The sequence below is a fragment of the Anolis sagrei genome, chromosome 4 (assembly GCF_037176765.1).
Source record: "Anolis sagrei isolate rAnoSag1 chromosome 4, rAnoSag1.mat, whole genome shotgun sequence".
NCBI classification, from domain to species: domain Eukaryota; kingdom Metazoa; phylum Chordata; class Lepidosauria; order Squamata; family Dactyloidae; genus Anolis; species Anolis sagrei.
In genome coordinates this window covers 121,479,520-121,501,268 of record NC_090024.1, presented here as the reverse complement: position 1 = coordinate 121,501,268, position 21,749 = coordinate 121,479,520, and the positions used below count along the sequence as shown (strand labels likewise).

Genomic DNA, 21,749 nt, shown 5'->3' with positions numbered 1-21,749 from the left:
TTCATTCGTTCAGTCGTCTCCGACTCTTCGTGACCTCATGGACCAGCCCACGCCAGAGCTCCCTGTCGGCTGTCACCACCCCCAGCTCCTTCAAGGTCAGTCCAGTCACTTCAAGGATGCCATCCATCCATCTTGCCCTTGGTCGGCCCCTCTTCCTTTTGCCTTCCACTTTCCCCAGCATCATTGTCTTCTCTAGGCTTTGCTGTCTCCTCATGATGTGGCCAAAGTACTTCAACTTTGTCTCTAGTATCCTTCCTTCCAGTGAGCAGCCGGGCTTTATTTCCTGGAGGATGGACTGGTTGGATCTTCTCGCAGTCCAAGGCACTCTCAGAACTTTCCTATGTATATATATATATACGGCATCTAATTGTGCCAGTTTTATACGCCGCCTTGAGTCGCCTTCGAGCTGAAATGGACAGGATAGAAAGAACATAAATAAATAATAATGTATGACAACCCTGTTACAGAGTTTTCTTGGCCACAGTGGTTCAGGAGAGGTTTGCCGTTGCCTTCTGTTGGATGCTTCGAAACCCCAGGTTACCCAATGACTTTGCACAGTTGAATATAGGTTCAAACTTTGGTCTTCAGAGTCCTAATCCACCATCCAAACTGTGCTGGTCCTGTAGATAGTAAAAATAAAGCCCAATAAAATAAATATGTAGCATTACTTAGAAGTAGTAAAAGAAATACTATGGATGCAAAGTGGCTTTCCCCCCCTCTGTATTACATAGAAAACTGAAGTGTATGTATGAGTTAATGAGGATAAGATGGAGTAGTTTATACGGTCATTTCAATACCTATTTTATGTATGTAAACAATTTTGATTGTGATTAAAGTTCTGTATGAATCAACCCCCATCCCATCCTCTGTCACCATTCGTGCCAGCCTTTCATTAAAAAGCTTCAGCATGCCAGAAGAATTACCAGTAGAGTGGATGCTAGAGTTTTTATGAGCTTATTTTTATAGGTATAAATGATGTGTCAGCGGATGGGGTGGTGTAACGTAATGGTATGAGCATTGGACTGCAACTCTGTAGAACTGGGTTTGAATACATGTTCAGTTGTACAAATTCACTGGGTGACCTTAGGCAATTCATCCCCTCTCAGCCTAACAGAAAGACAAAGGCAAATCTCCTCTTCATAAATCTTGGAAAGAAAACCTCATGAGAGGTTTACCTTAGGGTCTCCTTAAGTTGGAAACCTGTTGTGACACAATCACAAAGAATGGATTTACTTTAAATAATTAGGAGAGAAAACAGACTGATTTAAACATCCTGAGAAACAACATGATTCATCTTTACATTCAGTATAGCTAGGATCATGGATACACATATGAAAGCACAGACGCAATTGTGTAATCAAAAAGTTTCCATTGAGCTTCAAACAATAGTTTGTCCTCAAACTTTGTCTTGGGGGAGAATTCTAATTTTCATGGTCCCTTCTGCCTTCTTCACAAAGTGAGGACAAAAAATATTGAAAGAACCAGGGAGACTTATTTGGTTTTGAGTGTATTCTTCTTGTCTTGTGAGAGAGAAGCTAGGAATAAAGTATTATTTGTACATCCCTGCATTTCAGTACCCTTTTAAATAAAAACCAAGCTCTATTTGAACAATGCTATCCATTAAAAATCCAGTTGTTTTAAAACTATGATGTGCTGATCTATTTTTGCTAATTTACAGTTGATTTCATTATTGAGAACAACGACGATCGTGTATTGCAGTGCTGCTTGCAATATAAAAACCTCTTTCCCCACACCGAAATTATACTGTTGACGTAAGTGTTGTACGTTTATACTATATTTTTCTAATTAAATCAAAACAATAAGTCCAAAACCACTTCATAGTAGTAGTTTTATAGAACAATGCATGCGGGAGAAATAGTCCCAGAAATAAGTAGTTTCTTGTGATGAATCGGTAGCCATTGGAGAATGTCACAAGGCCTTGAGACTGTGTACCAGTGAGTTTGTACATTCCTATCCAGCTTAATTAAGGATGAACCTCATTCAAATGGTATGCATTTAGAATGTGAGCTGTTTGTTTTTAGAAGGAGCAATGCAATTTTTCATAATATCAAAGAACAACCCATAAATATATTGTCGAAGGCTTTCATGGCTGGAATCACTAGGTTCTTGTGGGTTTTTTCGGGCTATAGAGCCATGTTCTAGAGGCATTTCTCCTGACGTTTCGCCTGCATCTATGGCAAGCATCCTCAGAGGTGTGAGGTCTGTTGGAATTAGGACAATGGGTTTATATATCTGTGTAATGGCTGGGGTGGGGCAAGGAGCTCTTCCCTGCTGCAGTTAGGTGTGCAATTCCTTGTCTGTGTTTGCGAGTTCTTTGCGGATGGTGTGAATTCTCTCTAGTAAGAGGTTGCGTTCTAGGCACTAGGTGTATTGCAGTGCTGCTTGCAATATAAAAACCTCTTTCCCCACACCAAAATTATATTGTTGACATAAGTGTTGTACGTTTATGCTATATTTTTCTAATTAAATCAAAATACACACAACCTAGGCACAACCTAGTGCCTAGAACGCAACCTCTTACTAGAGAGAATTCACACCATCCGCAACGAACTCGCAAACACAGACAAGGAATTGCACGCCTAACTGCAGCAGGGAAGAGCTCCTTGCCCCACCCCAGCCATTACACAGATATATAAACCCATTGTCCTAATTCCAACAGACCTCACTACCTCTGAGGATGCTTGCCATAGATGCAGGCGAAACGTCAGGAGAAATGCCTCTAGAACATGGCTCTATAGCCCGAAAAAACCCACAAGAACCTAACCCATAAATAATTATTTCCAAGGCAGAAGCAAATAAAGATGCAAATTCAAGGTATTCTGAGCACAAAGTATGTTACATTGATATTCGTGCAGGAATTCTGGGGAACTTTGAACTACATATGTAATTTATTTCTGGAAAGCCATTGTTGTCCAGTAGAGCATAAACAATAGAGCATAAACAGATGTGTATCTTTGGTTTTTACTCAGTATCATGCTAGATTTGTGGAAATTCTTTTCCAACCAGCTTCAAGCAATCTCATTTAGATTAACTGGGTCACACATTGGTTTCTTTGTATCACGGACCCACCGTGGTTTTCTTGTTACTACTCGGGAATGCAGAATCAAAGACAATTTTCTTATTGCAGGAATGATAAAAATTTGTGCAGCAAAGCCTTGGTGAGCGAGATAAAGGCATGTAGTAAAATGGATTTCGTTGCTGCACTCCAGAAGTTGATTCCGAAGACTGTTGTTATAAATCAAGATGTTTTCAGTGGCCAGTCTCACCTGGAAAAAGGTTTGTTTGGTGTATTTGGATTTTATTGTATTGACCCCATGAGCCAAGTCATTTTGATGTCCTATATATTTCTACTCAGTAAACCCTTTTGCGTTCTGTGGGGCTTACACCCAATTAGATAAGCATAGAATTGCAACCAGAAAGATGGGAAATGTCAGTTACCAAATATTTTCATTGTTTTTTCCTCAGATAATCTTGTTTACAGCATCACAACCTCAGATAAACTTCACTGTTTCATATAATGCTAATATTTCTCAAACAACTATACTCAGTAAAGTCTACCTGAAATCTATATATAGAAAAATGCTCTGTTCATTTTGAGTGACATCATAACTCAAAATCCGCTGGACGAATTGCTGCCAGATTTGGCCACAAGACACCTACTAACCCAAAGAGTGACCATCACTCAAAAATTGATTTTGTCATATGGGAGTTGTAGCTGCTGGGATTTACAGTTAACCTACAATCAAAGAGCATTCTGAACTCCACCAACAATGGAATTGAACCAAACTTGGCACACTGTTGGCATGACCAACAGAAAACATTAGAAGGGTTTGGTGGGCATTGCCCTTGAGATTTGGAGTTGTAGTTCACCTACATCCAGAGAGCACTGTGGACTCAAACAATGAAGGATCTGGACCAAACTTGGCATGAATACTCCATATGCCCAAATATGAACACAGATGGAATTTGGGGGAAATAGACCTTGACATTTGGGAGTTGTAGTTACTGGGATTTATAGTTCACCTACAACCAAACTTCCCACACAGAACCCCCATTTTTTAAAAAATCGTGTCAGGAGTCTGACCAACAGAAAATACCGTGTTTTCTGGTGGTCTTTGGCGACCCTTCTGACACCCCTTCACGACCCCAACCCCTAGGTTGAGAAATGCTGCCTTAAGGCCATCCAGTCCAATGCCCTTCACCAGGACAAGAAAACATAATGAAAACCCTCCTGACAAAGAGCTATCCAGACATAGATAAAGATAGATTTATATGAATTACCTCATACACACACACATATGACATAGTATCATGGATTTGAAAGGGACTGTGATGAAGTGTAATTTTTTATCTACAGTTATGTATTGTTATAGATAAGTGTTCGTAAGGGTAAGTATATTATGTTGCATAATATTGGGGGATGGTAGCCAGTTCAGCTCGCTTTGAGCTGAGTTGCTATCGAGATAGGGGCAGAGCCAACTGCCTCTTGGCAGAGCAGCCATTTTAAAGCTGTTAGTCTGTGATCAGTGAACTGCAGAAGTGGCTGGTTCTGTTGTGTGTGGAGAACCAGTGAGGATTCTGTAGTCAAAGAACTACAGGGGAAGGCTGATTCTTTGGTATTAAGAATCAGGGAGGTTTTGGCTTTGAGCCAATATAGTTTAGATAAGTCGAGTGACTTATTTATATTAAAAGTAACAATTGTGGGAAAAGAGGGGAAGCCTTAATAAGCATCTTTATTGTAACAGAACCAGCATAAAGCTTTCTTATAAGCTCTATTCACCCCTTCATAAGCGTGTGCTTGCTCAAGCAGTAAATGGGGGTTAATCAAGGAAACAGAGTATTATTTACACTCTCAGAATATTACCTGATTATATCTGACTCCTTACCATCCTCCAGTACATAAATACTTGAATAAAGTGGTAGTAGGTCAACAGTATTTTGATACTGACAGAGATATAGATATTAAGGTGATACAGTATAATTTTATCTTATGCCCTGCTGTCCACTCACTCCTAAGACTATCCTTCTTAGATATTTTTCCTCTAACTTTCTTTTTTTTAAAAATTCATAAATTTTTAACTGTTCTCTCCAAGACCCAAACCATATCTTTCTCTTACCCTCACTTATACCACACCATTTTAAACACTACTTCTTCTTTTCAGTTCCCATCCATATGCAAATGTACTGCACAATTACACAAATTAACATTTTACATAAGACTAGCTGTCCCCTGCCACGCATTGCTGTGGCCTAGTCTGTTGATCTGGAAAATAAAGAAATGAGAAAGTGTTGGTTTCCAATAAATGTCATTTCTTTATGATTGTGGGTAAATAGTATTTCTTGCTGTTTCTTTGTCAGTGTTGATGTGGAGAACGTCTGATTTGCCCACCCTCGAATATGCAACATATCATTGTCCTTCTTTAAGGGTCCCTTTCAAAGATCTCTCTGTGTGTGAATCATATCTATCTATCTATCTATCTATCTATCTATCTCAATGGCTGGATGGCTCTTTGTCAGGAGGACATAGATTATGTTTTCTTGCCTTTATGAAGGGAGTTGGATTGGATGGCCTTAAGTATTTTCTGTTGGTCATGGGGGTTCTGTGTGGGAAGTTTGCCCCAATTCTGTCGTTCGTGGGGTTCAGAATGCTCTTTGATTGTAGGTGAACTGTGAATCCCAATGACTACAACTCCCAAATGTCAAGGTCTATTTTCCCCAAACTCTATCAGTGTTCATATTTGGGCGTATTGAGTGCTTGTGCCAAGTTTGGTCCAGATCCATCATTGTTTCAGTCCACAGTGCTCTCTGGATGTAGGTGAACCACAACTCCCAAACTCAAGGTCAGTGGCCACCAAACCCTTCCAGTATTTTCTGTTTGTCATGGGAGTCCTGTGTGCCAAGTTTGGTTCAATTCCATCGTTGATGGAGTTCAGAATGCTCTTTGATTGTAGGTGAACTATAAATCCCAAGAACTTCAACTCCCAAGTGACAAAATCATAATTTTTTGAGTGATGGTCACTCCTTGTGTTATGAGACGTTTTGTTGGCAAATTTGGTGTGATTTCGTTCATTGGTTCTTTTATTTTTAAGGTACTCATTATGCACAGAGCATTTTTTATATATATAGATCACAGGAGGAAAACAATTTAACAGACTGATTAAAGTAGGCATGGGCCAACTTCGGCCCTCCAGGTATTTTGGACTTCAACTCCCATAAGCTGGCTGGGATTTCTGGGAGTTGAAGTCCCAGAAGTTTGCCCATGACTGGATTAAAAGGAGGAACACACAACAAATGGCTTTTGTCGGCTAAAAATATAGTGTTAGTTTAGATGTCAGTTACGCTCTTATGGGGATTTAAGAAATGTCCTTTTGAGAAGTTTCAAAATGTAATAGTTTAAACTTACTGAATTCTGACACTGAAAAGAACAGATCATGTGAATATCAATGTACTCTCCAGTTTGTAGGTCAGCTTCTTCATCATTCATATTTCAAGTGATTTTAACTATGTTAACTAAAGCAATGAAAATATTATCTCTATTCCAGGGAATTAGAACAGGATCTTCTCTTTTAATAGAGTTTAGTAATTTTGTTTTCCACAGATGTCACACCATACAGTGTTTATTAAACTGATGTCCCAGTAGAACACAGACAGTTTAAGTCCTATTTGCTTCCCAAAAACATTTTTGGAAAAAGTTGGACATTGTAAAACATCTATTAATGAGGCATGATTGTTCATTTCTTTTCACTAAGATTCTATCGTGAAAATCTTAACAAAGAGTTGTGCTTGCTTGACAGATATAAAACATCATAAAGTTGGGGGCAGTTCTACAAATCATCTTTCAATAATTATTTTGGACACAAAGAAGTGCTTGGGAGAAGTGTTGTCTTCTATATTGGAAACAGAACTGAAGATTGCTTATGGAGACCTGTGGACAGAGGTGATTATTTGATATGCTAGAAAGTGAATACTTACTTTTAACCGTAAAAAGAAGACTAAAAGGTTATAGTGTTTGCCTACAAGACATGAGCTTCTCTACATTAGAACAATATATAGTCTATATGTAATTATTACATATAATCAGTATACAATCTAGTATGACGGTTTTTATTTTAATGCTAGTTATAGTCAAGTATCCTATAGTAAAAGATCAACACTTTCTCTGAGTTCCAATCCATATAATAAAATAATAATTTTATTTTTATACCCTGCCAATCATCTCCCCTAGGGGATTGGGGGCGGCTTACAAGGGCCAAGCCCAAAATTGCAAATAAAACACAACCAGTTAAAAACATCAGACAGGTTCCCACCTTATTTATTATTATTATTATTATTATTATTATTATTTATTTAGAACTTTTATATACCGGTCTTCTCACCTCCGGAGAGGGACTCAGGCCGGTTTACAACAAGATTTATGAACAGTAGTTTAAAAAACATCACACCCCATAACATACTAATACATAAAATACATTAAAAAGCAGTAATATACTTACATAAGGTTAAGTCGTCAAAAAGAAATCACAAAAGTTATTGACTTACTCATCAAATGCTAAATTCCAGAGCCAGGTTTTCATCAATTTTCTAAAAGTCAGGAGAGAAGGGGCATTTGTAATCTCCAGTGAGAGAGATTTCCAGAGCCGAGGGGCCACCACCGAGAAGGCCCTATCCCTCGTCCCCACCAGACGCACTTGCGAGGGTGGTGGGACTGAGAGCAGGGCCCCTCCAGAAGATCTTAACAAGATCTTAACAACCTTGATGGTTCATAGGGGAGAATCTGTTCGGACAGGTAAACTGGGCCGGAGTCATTTAGGGATTTATAGGTCAACACCAGCACTTTGAATTGTGCTCGGAAGCTGATTGGCAGCCAGTGGAGCTGGCGCAACAGAGGAGTAGTATGCTCCCTGTACCCCGCTCCTGTTAGTAATCTGGCTGCCAAATGTTGGACTAGTTGAAGCTTCCGGGCAGTCTTCAGAGGCAACCCCACATAGAGAGCATTGCAGTAGTCTATACGGGATGTAACCAGAGAGTGGACCACCGTGGCCAAGTCAGACTTCCCAAGGTACGGGCGCAGTTGCCACACAAGTTTTAATTGTGCAAAAGCTCCCCTGACCACCGCTGAGACCTGGGGTTCTAGGCTCTTGTCTTCCTTTCGTAGTCAACTAAAAACCTGGATATTCTGGTGCGCTTTTGACTAAGCAGTTCACCAGTAATTTTCTTGTCCCTACTTGAAGTTCCGCACTTTACACCGGCCTGCACTTTACACTGGTGTACGTTCTATCTCAATATGTGTTATGACGGTATTTCCTGCCCAGTTTACCGTATTGTTGCACTTTTGTGTTTTAATTGTAATCTTGGGCATGTCCCTTGTAAGCCGCCCCGAGTCCCCTAGGGGAGATAGTTGGCAGGGTATAAAAATAAAGTTGTTATATTATTATTATAAAATATACAGTCTAAAAAGCATCATTTTGAGGGTCGAAAAAGGGTATCCAGAGGTCGAGGGAATGTCATGGTTTGCAGAAGTAAAAACAACAGGGAAAACAACATATATGTGTGTAGGAGGGGGGAATTCCCGAATAATCTGGTAAGGACTGAGTATGCTCAGTGGCAAATAAGTCTGAGAGTGAAGATAGGAAATGAGGATGTGGAAAGGAATGTTCCTTTAATATTGTTGAAGTGCTGAGATCTAACTGTCGTGGTGCCTATAAAGTCTTCATGAAGATCTAGCTCAAAGTGATATCTATATTTTGTGTTTTATATTTATTCTGGACACCATCGAAATGTTGTGTCAAGCATTAATGAATTATGTGTCTTCTATAGATTAAAGATACAGATGCATGTTTCATTTAACACTGTTTGAGTCTATTCTGCAATCCTTACTATTCCAGTTGTTTAGTGTTGTAAATATTTATTTTATTTCTCCAGAATTAATTAATTAAAGTTGTGTTTCAAATCAGTTGAAAACTCACTTAAGGCTTCTGAAATTCAGACCAGCACTGTGCCTATATGTTCAGCCTTAAGTGAGATTTGATATTATCAGGAGGCTGAAATCACTATACAGCGTCACATTTTTTTTCTTTTACTGTGATTCCTTGATGTGTTACATATCTAATTTCCGCAACATTTTTTTTCTTTTGTTAATTGTAATAAGTTAAAAATGCTACCTAGTCCAGGCATGTACTGATGTTGACCATACTCTTTTATTTCTCAAGGATTGTTGCACAGTTGGGACTATAAGTTGTTATGAACTAGCAAATTCAAAAGATACTTGAAATGATATCAGATTTTCTTAAGGAATTCATATTTGGACAAAAATAAGAAAACAATAGGAAGAGATCTTGCCATCTCAGATGACCTGAAACCAGATTTTTAATATCGATATAAATAAATATTTTCTGGAAAAAGAAGAAAGAATAATTGGTTCCTTAACAACTATGTTTGAAACACGGTTTATAACTTGAAAATTAATATGTGTCATTAGAAACTATATGAGAAGAGAACAAATAAATATGTTTAACTTTGTAGGTAGTGTATCATAAACCCCCATGGACATTAACCAATGTGTTGGAGTGTTACAGAAAGCACTGGATGGCTGTTATTGGAATGGTGATACCAAGAAGATTTGTATCAACTATTGACTATTTATATAAATGTTTCTGTACAGGTAAGAAAGTTCGTATTAAAAGTGGAGGCAAAATGGAGGAAGACAAATGTCTTTAAAAGCCGGGGAGAGGGCAGGGGAGAGGACCTAAAAACTTCCCTCTCAGTGAGCCTAATGTCAATATTGGGAGAGATTCTAGAGCAGAACGTTAAATAAACAATCTGTAAGCACCAAGAAAGCAATGGCATACAAAAAGTCAACACAGGTTCCTCCAAAACAAGTAATGCCAAATGAACCTTAATCTCTCCTTTTTCAGATAGTTCCAAGCTTGGTAGATGAAGGGAATGCTGTGAATGTAGCATATCTTTGTTTCAGTAAGGTTCCCCATGACATTCTCACAAAGAAGCTATTAAAATGTGGGCTAGACCTACCATAGATGTGGGCGAAATGTCAGGAGGAAGTGCTTCTGGGGTATGGCCATACAGCCTGGAAAACTCACAGCAACCCAGTAATTCCGGCCATGAAAGGGGACAGTTCCATCTTGTCTCCTGCATATGTCATCAGTTGGGGACCCTTCCCCACAGCACCAACTGCCGTTCTGGGCCAGAGTGAAGAGAGAGGGGGCCAGGGGACAGTTCCACCTTGTATTCTGTGCTATGTTAATAATATAATAAATTGTAATGTAATATAATATATTGTATATACATATAATATAATATTATAATGTAATGCAATATAATACTACTAATAATATAATATTATAATTACATATTTATATTACATGTAATATTACTAATAATACAATATAGTAATCTGCTGATGATGGAGGCCCAGGTATCCGTCGTTAGCAGAACCGCCTTTTTTCATCTGCGGCAGGCTAGACGGCTGGCCCCCTACCTGTCCAGGGACGACCTAGCTAGGTGATCCAGGCCACGGTCATCTCAAGACTGGACTACTGTAACGCCCTCTACATTGGCCTTCCTCTGTCGGTGATCCGGAAGCTCAAGTTGGTACAAAATGCAGCTGCTCGGCTTCTTGCGGGAATTCCGATGAGATGCCACATAACACCAATCTTACTACAGCTGCATTGGTTACCAATTGAGCACCGGATCACTTTCAAAGTGATGGTACTCACCTTTAAGGCCTTGCATGGTCTGGGGCCGATGTATCTGAGGGACTGCTTCACCCCCTACCAACCCCAGAGATCCCTCCGTTCTGAGGACCAAGATCTATTGGAAATTCCCAGTGTCAAGACCTTGCGTCTAACAGCAACCAGACGCAGAGCCTTCACAGCAGTGGCACCATCACTCTGGAATACTCTGCCACCTGAAGTCCGTGCCTTGCGGGACTTATCAGCTTTCCACAGGGCATGTAAGACATACCTGTTTCGACAGGCTTTTAATGTTTGAGATTGCTGTTTTAAATTGTTTTAAATTGCTTTGAAATTGTGTTAGATTTTAGCCATTCTTGTAAGCCGCTCCGAGCCCCAGGGGAGTGGCGGCATATAAGTTCAAATAATAAATAAATAAATAAATACTGATATTGTACTAATGCTAATAATATAATATAGCGTGTGTGTGTGTGTGTGTGTGTGTATGTGTATGTGTGTGTGTGTATATATATATATATATATATATATATATATATCTCGTAAGCCGCTTTGAGTCCCCTTCGGGGTGAGAAGGGTGGCATATAAATGTCGTAAATAAATAAATACTGTTGGGTGGATTGGGAATTGATTGACTGGCCGAACCTATGGGGAAGCACCAATGGCTTTATAGTATAGCGAAGTGACCAATGGGGTGCCATAGGGTTCTGTTCTAGATCCAGGCACAGCCCCAAGGCCTACCTTGCCGCACCCCCCCCCCCCCACACACACACACAATCCCGCCCCCTTAAGGGCAGAGCGAGCAGTGCCAAAGTGAAGAAGGACAACAATGAACTATATGCACGAAATGAAGGCTATGGTAAATGTCACATCTCAGTTCTAATGCAAGTAAATCAAAATGAAACTAAATCGAATGCTGAAAATTCAATGTATCAATGCATTCGGAAAGATTGAAATAGGATAATAAAATATGTAGTATAGCGTGTTTTGCTTTAATGTCCAGCAGATGGCGATATTTTTGAGAAAAGACATTAGTATCTTGTCCCTATTTTGCTTATTCATTCTATCACACAGTGCATTAATTTGATGATACAGCATTTTTCTTTTAGCACAGTGTTTCTCAACCTGGGGGTCGGGACCCCTGGAGGGGTCGCGAGGAGGTGTCAGAGGAGTCGCCAAAGACCATCAGAAAACACAATATTTTCTGTTGGTCATGGGGTTTCTGTATGGGAAGTTCGGCCCAATTCTGTCATTGGTGGAGTTCAGAATGCTCTTAGATTGTAGGTGAACTATACATCCCAGTAACTACAACTCACAAGTGTCAATGCTTATCTTCCCCAAACTCCACCAGTGTCCACATTTGGGCATACTAAGTACCTGTGCCAAGTTTGGTCCAGATCCATCATTGTTTGAGTCCACAGTGCTCTCTGGATGGAGGTGAACCACAACTCCCAAACTCAAGATCAATGCCCACCAAACCCTCCAGCATTTTCTATTGGTCATGGGAGTTCTGTGTGCCAAGTTTGGTTCAGTTCCATCATTGGTGGAGTTCAGAATACTTTTTGATTGTAGGTGAACTATAAATCCAGCAACTACAACTCCCAAATGACAAAATCAACCCCCCCCCCCAACCCCACCAGTATTCAAACTTGGGTGTATTGCGTATTTGTGCCAAATTTGGTCCAGTAAATGAAAATACATCGGATATTTACATTACAATTGATATCAGTAACAAAATGACAGTTATGAAGTAGCAATAAAAATGATTTTATGGTTGGGGGTCACCACAACATGAGGGACGCAATTAAGGAGTCGTGGCAATAGGAAGGTTGAGAACCACTGTTTTAGCAGAAGCTTAAAGACGACTTTGTTTCCCCACTCAGGAGAAGATAAAAAGAGAGACCTAATAATAAATGGCATAGGTAGAACATGCAGAATTCTGAAATCCGAAGCATTCTAAAATTATCAGTCGGAAATGCTGAGATAGTGACACATTTGCTATCTAGTTGTTCCGTGTACACAAACTTTGTTTCATGTCCAAAATAGTTTTAAAACTATTGGTAAAAAGTACCTCTGGTTAAGTCAATAAGGTGTATATTACGCGCGCCCTTCGTTCATCCGTAATGATGCGCTCCCTTCGTTCATCCGGAGTGGCCCTGCTCGCGATCCCACCTGTGTCGCAGTCGCGTTTGGTGGGGACGAGGGACAGGGCCTTCTCTGTGGTTGCCCCCCGACTCTGGAACACCCTCACCAAAGACATTAGACTAGCACCCACGTTGGCAGTCTTTAGGAAGAACTTGAAGACCTGGCTATTTCGATGTGCCTTTCCGGATTAGGATAACCTCCAGCACTACGTCCCAGAAGCACTTCATTAGAGTTTAAGACTCTCTGCACATTGCACTTGCCCAGAAATCCCAACATACCACCTGCCACACCCAGCACTTTTTAACCTGTGCCCATTACTGGCCCAGCCCTGGTTTTTTTGCGTAATGATGTAATGTTTTGTTATTGCTTATGTTTTTAATTTCTTTGAATTGTATTGTTATTGTTTTGCTGTTGTTGTGTTGACAATACAAGCCTTTGTAAGCCGCATCGAGTCCTGCAGGAGATGCTAGCGGGGTACAAATAAAGTTTAATAATAATAATAATAATAATAATAATATATGAAAAATAAATTTTGTACATAGACTTTGGTTCTATGTTTAAGATCTCTTATTATATACAAATGTACAAATACATTTATTCCAAAATTTGAAAAAAAATCCAAAACACATCTAGTCCCAAGCATTTTGGAATACTTAACCTGTACACAACAGTAAGAAAAAAATATGTTTTCACCAATGAGGTAGAAGAACAGATGTTGCCAATAGGGAGAGAAAACATAAGTGAATAGTCAGCATTGATCTCTAAGAGACAAATGTGGGGATGTATCTGGCATTTGCAGGTATTTGGAAGAAAGAAATACAGGGGAGGACTATCTGGGCTGAGTAAACCACTGGCTTTGCAGAAGGGTATCAAAGAATTATACTGTCTGGATTCTTCATGGGATTGGGGCCATGGGGCGAAGGGAATGAGTCACTATTTGAATGCCTTGTTGTCTTCTCTGTTGTTTTAAACATTTTTTGTTTATTAATGTCTTAGATGAAGGGTTGGTCGGCATGATCACCAAATTGAGAGGCATAGCCAATAGTCCAGAAGACAGGAGCAGAATTCAAAACTATCTTAACAGATTAGAGAGATGGGCCAAAACTAACAAAATGAAGTTCAACAGCAACAAATGATGCTCCACTTAGGCAGAAAAAATGAAATGCAAAGATACAGAATGGGGGACGCCTGGCTCGACAGCAGTACGTGTGAAAAAGTTATTGGAGTCCTCATAGACAACAAGTTAAACATGAGCCAACAATGTGATGCGGCTTTTAAAAAAGCCAATGGGATTTTGGCCTGCATCAATAGGAGTCTAGTGTCTAGATCCAGGGAAGTCATACTACCCCTCTATTCTGCCTTGGTCAGACCACACCTTGAATTAAACTGCGTCCAATTCTGGGCACTGCAGTTTAAGGGAGATGTTGACAAGCTGGAATGTGTCCAGAGGAGGGTAACTAAAATTTTATTTATTTATTTATTTGACTTGTATACTGCTACTCCCAATTTGGCTCAGAGTGGTTTACAGCAGTAGATTAAAACAATACAGTTAACTTTAAAATACAGTAAAACAAGAACAGACATAGTCCCGAGTTATTCACCCATCGAAAGCTTGTCGGAAGAGAAAGGTTTTACTGATAGATCAGGTTTCAACTGGCAAGGCATTCCATAAGTAAGGGGTTACAATCGAGAAGGCTCTCTGCCTAGTAGAGGACAGATGATAAGTCCGGATGTTGGGGACTTCAAGCAAATTTTGGTCCTCAGACCGAAGTAATCTCTGGGGTTGGTAGGGGGATAAGCGGGCCCTCAGGTACACCAGCCCCAGACCATATAAGGCATTAAAGGTTAATACCAGCACCTTGAAAGTAATCCGGTACTCAATCGGTAGCCAGTGCAGCTGTTGTAGAATTGGGGTGATACAACACCTCGCCGGCACCCCAGCAAGAAGACGAGCCACCGCATTTTGCACCAGCTTCAGTTTCCAGATCACTGACAAAGAAAGGCCAATGTAGAGGGTGTTACGGTAGTCAAGCCTCGAGATGACCATCGTCTTGATCACCGTAGCCAGGTCATTCCGAGATAGGCAGGGAGCCAGTCACCTAGCCTGACGTAGTTGTAAAAACGCAGATCTGCTCACAGCAGAGACCTGGGCCTCCATTGTGAGCAGAGGGTCCAATAAGACACCAAAACGATCAAGGGTCTGGAGAACAAACCCTATGAGGAATGGCTTAAAGAGCTGGACATGTTTAGCCTGCAGAAGAGGAGGCTGAGAGGAGAAATGATTGCTGTGAATACATATTTGAAAGGCTGTCATAAGGAGGAGGGAGCAGGCTTGTTTTCTGCTGCCCTGGAGACTAGGATGTGGACAAATGGCTTCAAACTATAGGAAAGGAGATTCCACCTGAACATGAGGAAGAACTTCCTGACTGTAAGAATTGTTCAGCAGTGAAACGCTCTGCCCTTGAGTGTGGTGGAGGCTCCTTCAAAGCCAAAGAGGCTTTTAAATGAGGCTGGATGACCATATGTCGGGGGTGATTTGAATGTGATTTTCCTGCTTCTTGGCAAGGGGTTGGACTGGATGGCCCATGAGGTCTCTTCCAAATGTATGATTCTATGATTCTGTGAAATGGTGAATATATTGTTTCACGTAGTAATGGCTTGTGTTTGCGCTCTTTAATTTCAACTATCTCTCGTTTTTAATTTTGCTCACAAATACGCCATCTTTTTCTCTTTCAGTTGAAGTAATTAATGAGTCAACAATAAAGGAAGTGCTCGAGGAATCTAAAATGCTATTGAAGGCATTCACCTCAAGGTCAAATTATGATGGTGCCCTTTCACAGGCCATAACTCAGATAGATAAGCTGTTAGAGACTCTGAATAAGGTAGGAAATTTTATCTCTTGAGTTATTTGTATTCTTTTATAGAGTCAGCATGATCTAGTGGTTTGAGCATTGGGCTATGATTTTCAAGACCAGGGTTGGAATCCCTGCTTAGCTATGAAGCCTGCTGGGTGATTTTGGACAAGTCACATTCTCTCAGGTTCAGAGGAAGGGAAAAGCAAACCCACTCAACAAAATTTGCCAAGAAAAAACCACAGGAGATTCATCTTACAGTTGCCTTAAGTCAGAAGTTCTAGAAGGCATATAGGAACCACAGATATTCTATTTAGTGGATGTAGATTTGGTACTAGTATTTCTCTTTGTAATGACAGTTCAGTGGTTTATTTATCATGTCATCAGCAACCATACCATTGTATTACATTTCTAACAGAACAAAACAAACAAACAGATTAAAAAAACACAAATTTTGCAAACTTGGTAGTTGATTAAATGTCCTTTGATCAGTATCTGGCCACTTGGAATGCCTCTGGTGTTGCCGCAAGAAGGTCCTCCATTGTGCATGTAGCAGGGCTCAGGTTGCATTGAAGCAGGTGGTCTGTGGTTTGCTCTTCTCCACACTCGCATGTCATAGATTCAACTTTGTAGCCCCATTTCTTAAGGTTGGCTCTGCATCTCGTGGTGCCGGAGCGGAGTCTGTTCAGTGCCTTCCAAGTCTTCTGTGTAACCAGGGGGGAGTCTCTCATCTGGTATCACTCCCGGATTGAGGTGCTGGGTTTGAGCCTGCCACTTTTGGACTCTCACTTGCTGAGGTGTTCCAGCGAGTGTCTCTGTAGATCTAAGAAAACTATTTCTTGATTGAAGTCGTTGACGTGCTGGCTGATACCCAAACAAGGGATGAGCTGGAGATGTCACTGCTTTGGTCCTTTCACTATTGGCTGCTACTTCCCGGCAGACGTCAGGTGGTGCAATGCCGGCTAAGCAGTGTAATTTCTCCAGTGATGTAGGGCGCAGACACTCTGTGATAATGCGGCATGTCTCATTAAGAGCCACATCCACTGTTTTAGTGTGGTGAGATGTGTTCCACACTGGGCATGCGTACTCAGCAGCAGAAGTAGCATAGTGCAAGGGCAGATGTCTTCACTGTGTCTGGTTGTGATCCCCAGGTTGTGCCAGTCAGCTTTCGTATGATATTGTTTCTAGCGCCCACTTTTTGCTTGATGTTCAGGCAGTGCTTCTTGTAGGTCAGAGCACGGTCCAGACTGACTCCCAGGTATTTGGATGCGCTGCAATGCTCCAGTGGGATTCCTTCCCAGGTAATCCTCAGAGCTCGGGATACTTGTCTGTTCTTAAGGTGAAAGGCACATGTCTGTGTTTTAGATGGATTAGGGATCAGCTGGTTTTCCCTGTAATAGGCAGTAAGATCACCTAGAGCTTTGGATAGCTTCTGTTCAACCATAAAGAACAGAAGTTCAGTGGTAAAGTTATTTGAGCTTGAACACTTCTAAAAAAAAATGACAACTGTACTTCTAATAGCATCTTTGAAATGTATTATAAAAATAAACAAACAAAAAAGTTATAAAAAGAATGTAGAAGGAACTCACCCCTTCAAAAAACAACAACCCTGAAATGGATTGAAAGGTTCCAGTGGGCACTGAGGGTCAGAAAAGGTGGGTGCAACCAAATATTTAGGGGTTACAGCTGACAAGCAGAACCCAGATTTTTCCACTCTTAGCATTTTGTTATGTATGTTTAAAAGATTGCAACACTCTTAGTTTGACAGTACTGATCAATGCTCTGGTAAGTAACAACCTACTATTTTGAGACTCGGGTGCCATGTGTCTTTTCACCTGTAGTATCCCAATTGTGTCATTCCAGGGAGCGTGGCATTTACGTGAATATATTATAGCCATTACATAACATGTTTTTTCACTCATTTTTAGCGAAATTTTAAACAGTAAAACCACAAATCATTAACCTTGTTGCTCTGTGTTGTAATTTTAATTGCAACATGATTTTACTGATTTTCATTACTTCTGCCTGCTATTATTAGAGAAGGCTGAGAGGAGATATGATAGCCATGTATAAATATGTGAGAGGAAGCCACAGGGAGGAGGGAGCAAGCTTGTTTTCTGCTTCCCTGGAGACTAGGATGCGGAACAATGGCTTCAAACTACAAGAGAGGAGATTCCATCTGAACTTGAGGAAGAACTTCCTGACTGTGAGAGCCGTTCAGCAGTGGAACTCTCTGCCCCGGAGTGTGGTGGAGGCTCCTTCTTTGGAAGCTTTTAAACAGAGGCTGGATGGCCATCTGTCAGGGGTGATTTGAATGCAATATTCCTGCTTCTTGGCAGGGGGTTGGACTGGATGGCCCATGAGGTCTCTTCCAACTCTTTGATTCTATGATTCTATGATTATGTTTATACAATAGAGTTTCACCCATCCAACCTTCGCTCATCCAGCATTCTGTATTTTCCAACGCAGTCTGCCTCTTTCCCGGATCCACAGCTGTTTCAATACATTGCGATGCTTTATTTATTATTTATTTATTTACAACATTTATATGCCGCCCTTCTCACCCTGAAGGGGACTCAGAGCGACTCACAAGTAAAAAGTAAATACAATATATTATATTATTATCATAGCACGATATTAATATTATATATTACATAGTATAATATAATGTACTATAACATTATACTGTAATATTATTAGTAATATTACATTTAATATAAACTATATAATTTTAATATATTATTATTAGTATATTGTATTACATTATAATATCAATATTATATGTATATACAATATATATAATATAATATAATATAATAAGCACAGATGGAAATCTGTGCTTATAATGGCCCCTCTCTTCATTCTGATCTCAGAGCAGTGGTTGGTGCTGGGGGTGGGGAGCTCCCAACTGATGATACTGGAGGCAAGATGGAACTTTTTGGTGCTAAATTTGTAAATACAGTAATTACTACATAAAGTTACTGTGTATTGAACTTCTTTTTCTGCCAATTTGTTGTAAAACATGGTGTTTTGGTGCTTAATTTGTAAAATCATAACGTAATTTGACATTTAACAGGCTTTTCCTTAATACCTTAAAAATTTCCAACATTTTCGCTTTTCCAACTGTCCATTAATGTTGGATAAGCAAGACCCTACTGTATTTACAACTATTTTTAAAACTGCCACGGAATAAGTATTTTTCTAGGGAGGTATAGAAATTCCATCATTAAATTAGTCAAGAGATTAAATGGGATACTTTGAAATGGTGGGAAAAGCTATTATTATGATTAATGCAAAAATATAAAAAGGAAAGTGGCATCCCTTCAAATGCTAATAGTTTTAGTTTTAGTGCATCAGACTCAGACCATTAAATACTTGCTTGCTGTGTTCTTTTTGGTTTCAGATAGGAGTTGGACAGAATGCCTTTAAATCTGCTTCTGGAGAAACTGCTTGTGAACAAATGGAAGATGTGACTTTGGTCCAAAATACTCAAATAGGAGATACATCAATATCGCCCAAGTCTTTAATTCAAGGAAACAAGCATATGGAAATCTGGTCTGTCCTTCAAACATTGTGGGACAAAATGAATGGATTCAGGTAATATGCCGTGAAAGAACTCTTTCTTCTTCAGTTTAATTTGTCTTGAAAATGCAGATTCAAGTTTCTACTTTGCACAGGGAAAACTTGGTATGACCTTGGGTTAGACCAGGGGTTCTCAAACCTTTTCAGCCACTGAACCCTTTTTGAAGCAAGCGTTTGTTGTGGAGCCCCAAGAAATATTTAGTGTTTAGTTAGTACAGATCAATTATGAGCAATAATGGCACATCTGGACAAGCCATTAGGGAACCTTAAAATCCCATATGTTTGAAAGAAGTTTTAGCATTCCAAAGGATTTAGAAAAGTGGGCTTGGTCTACATTTTAAAAACCTGACAGCTGTCTAAAATATCTTCAGTGGCAACTGGTGCAATAACAAACCTGTCGGCTATGTCTCTGGCTAAAGTAGTAGTTCTACACTAGAAACGTTAAAAAAGAACCTTAAAACCTGGCTCTTCCGCTGCGCCTTTGGCGAGTAGGTGCACAACATTACTCCCCTCAACGCTTCTGTCACTGGAGTACATACCCCCCAAATGGGAAGTTTAGTTTCACAACCCTGTGTGTCTTTATGAGCTCCCTGCAAATAATTTACTCCTAATTTTATCTCATTAGAGTTTTTTTATCATTTTATCCTGTACATGTGGCCCACCACTGTTACTGCGACTGTGTTTACTGTAATGTTATTTTGTTATTGTATTCATATTTTTATATGTAATTTTGATGATGTAGCTTGTTGTTTATGTTTTAGTTTTATTTTGATGTAATATGTTGTCCGGGCTTGGCTCCATGTAAGCTGCTCTGAATCCTCATTGGGGAGATGGTGGTGGGGTATAAATAAAGACGACGATGATGATTATGATTATAATTATTCTACTGTAAAACGTAGGCATGTGTGATTGATTAAAAAATGTTTCAAAAGTCATTACAAAATTGGGGGGGGGGGGGTTGCTTGCATTTTGTTTCTGAAGTGTTTCTAAAGTAATGTTAGTGAAAAATTTGTTACTACAACGAGAGTAAAAAAATTGTGTTACTTTTTTGTTATAGTAATTGTGCAAGTGGGGAAACTTCAGGGGTTCCTTTCTCTGTTGTTTTTACAGCTATTGGGGTAAAACTTGCCTGAATGGTAGAACACATTTACCACTGTTAGCCCACAGAACGTTTCACTTATCCACAGATTTTTAGGGAATTTTCAAACTTTTTATAAACAACTTTTTAAAAAACTACAAGAGCGATCTCCTTGACTGTTTTATACAATGACACAAGATAACAGGGGATCATTCCCCCCAGCTTTCAGAAATATTCATACATCATCTGATTTTGGGGAATTGTTTATAAAATTTTGACATCTCATTGAATGTCTCTCATATTAACCAACAGAAACCAATATTAACCAATTTTACATTTTTATAGAATCCTAGAGTGGGAGGAGACCCCTAAAGGCCATCAAGTCCAACCTCCTTCTAGGCAGAAGGGCACCATCATAACTCTCCTGACAGATGGCCATGCAGTCTCTAAACTAATTAATATTCCTCCCCTATTGAGTTGGAAGGGACCCCCAAGAGCCATCCATTTAGAGCAGTGGTTCTCAACCTGGGGGTCCCCAGGTGTTTTGGCCTACAACTCCCAGAAATCCCAGCCAGTTTACCAGCTGTTAGGATTTCTGGGAGTTGAAGGCCAAAAACATCTGGGGACCCCAGGTTGAGAACCACTGATTTAGAGATTTCTTCCCAGCATGGAGATTTAATTTTTGGAAGTATCCTCCTTTATGCAGATTCAACAATTTATTGGAACTCTGATTGGCTTCTGCTACATTTCTCCCCTATCCTGATTGGTGCTTTCTGATGTGAGCAAAATTCTGGGAAATGTCATTTAGGGCAGGGCCTTTTGAATTCTCTGGCATAGAGTCTGTGCCTTCCCAATCTACATTTCTCAGAGATCTGTGCTTTCTCAGTCTTCTCCCCCAGCCAAGCCCGTAGACAGGATTTTGTTTCGGGGGGAGCTGAATTTGATTTGGGGGGGGGGGCTGAGTCTGAGTGAAAGAGGGTCTACCTTAGCAAACCTTTTGTATCATTACCCCAGTACCCCCATGCATATGGGATATATTGAGTATGGTGATCAGATCATGATATGAATAAACATAACAATTTAAATAATGTACCAGTAAGGCCTTCTCGTGGACCACCATGAGAACCCCCCCCCCCCCAGCTACATGCCTGCCCCCAGCAAACTCTGCTCCCTGCTCTCCCTCTTAATTTAAAGAGGAATGGGAAACTTTTGGGCTGCTTGCCATGAAAATGAAACTGACTTAGGGAGGCCTCCAAGCATCACAAAATTTAAGTGAAAAAGGATTGGGTAAGTTTTGATTCTTAAGTTTTAGATGCACGTGTTGGATATCACTTCGGAAGTACAGATTTAACAATTTTTAATACA

At 40.0% G+C, this 21,749-nt stretch overlaps 1 protein-coding gene across 2 annotated transcripts in view; it reads left to right on the top strand.

Annotated features, from left to right (window-relative positions):
• Nucleotides 1–21,749, top strand: part of SWT1 (SWT1 RNA endoribonuclease homolog) — a 61,344-nt gene that overhangs the window by 28,383 nt on the left and 11,212 nt on the right. For both annotated transcript variants that reach the window (XM_060774505.2, XM_060774504.2), the window contains 6 exons: nt 1,679–1,772; nt 3,149–3,297; nt 6,816–6,958; nt 9,544–9,682; nt 15,609–15,754; nt 19,128–19,321. In XM_060774505.2, the coding sequence (XP_060630488.2) occupies nt 1,679–1,772; nt 3,149–3,297; nt 6,816–6,958; nt 9,544–9,682; nt 15,609–15,754; nt 19,128–19,321 (865 nt within the window). The remainder of the gene's footprint in view (nt 1–1,678; nt 1,773–3,148; nt 3,298–6,815; nt 6,959–9,543; nt 9,683–15,608; nt 15,755–19,127; nt 19,322–21,749) is intronic.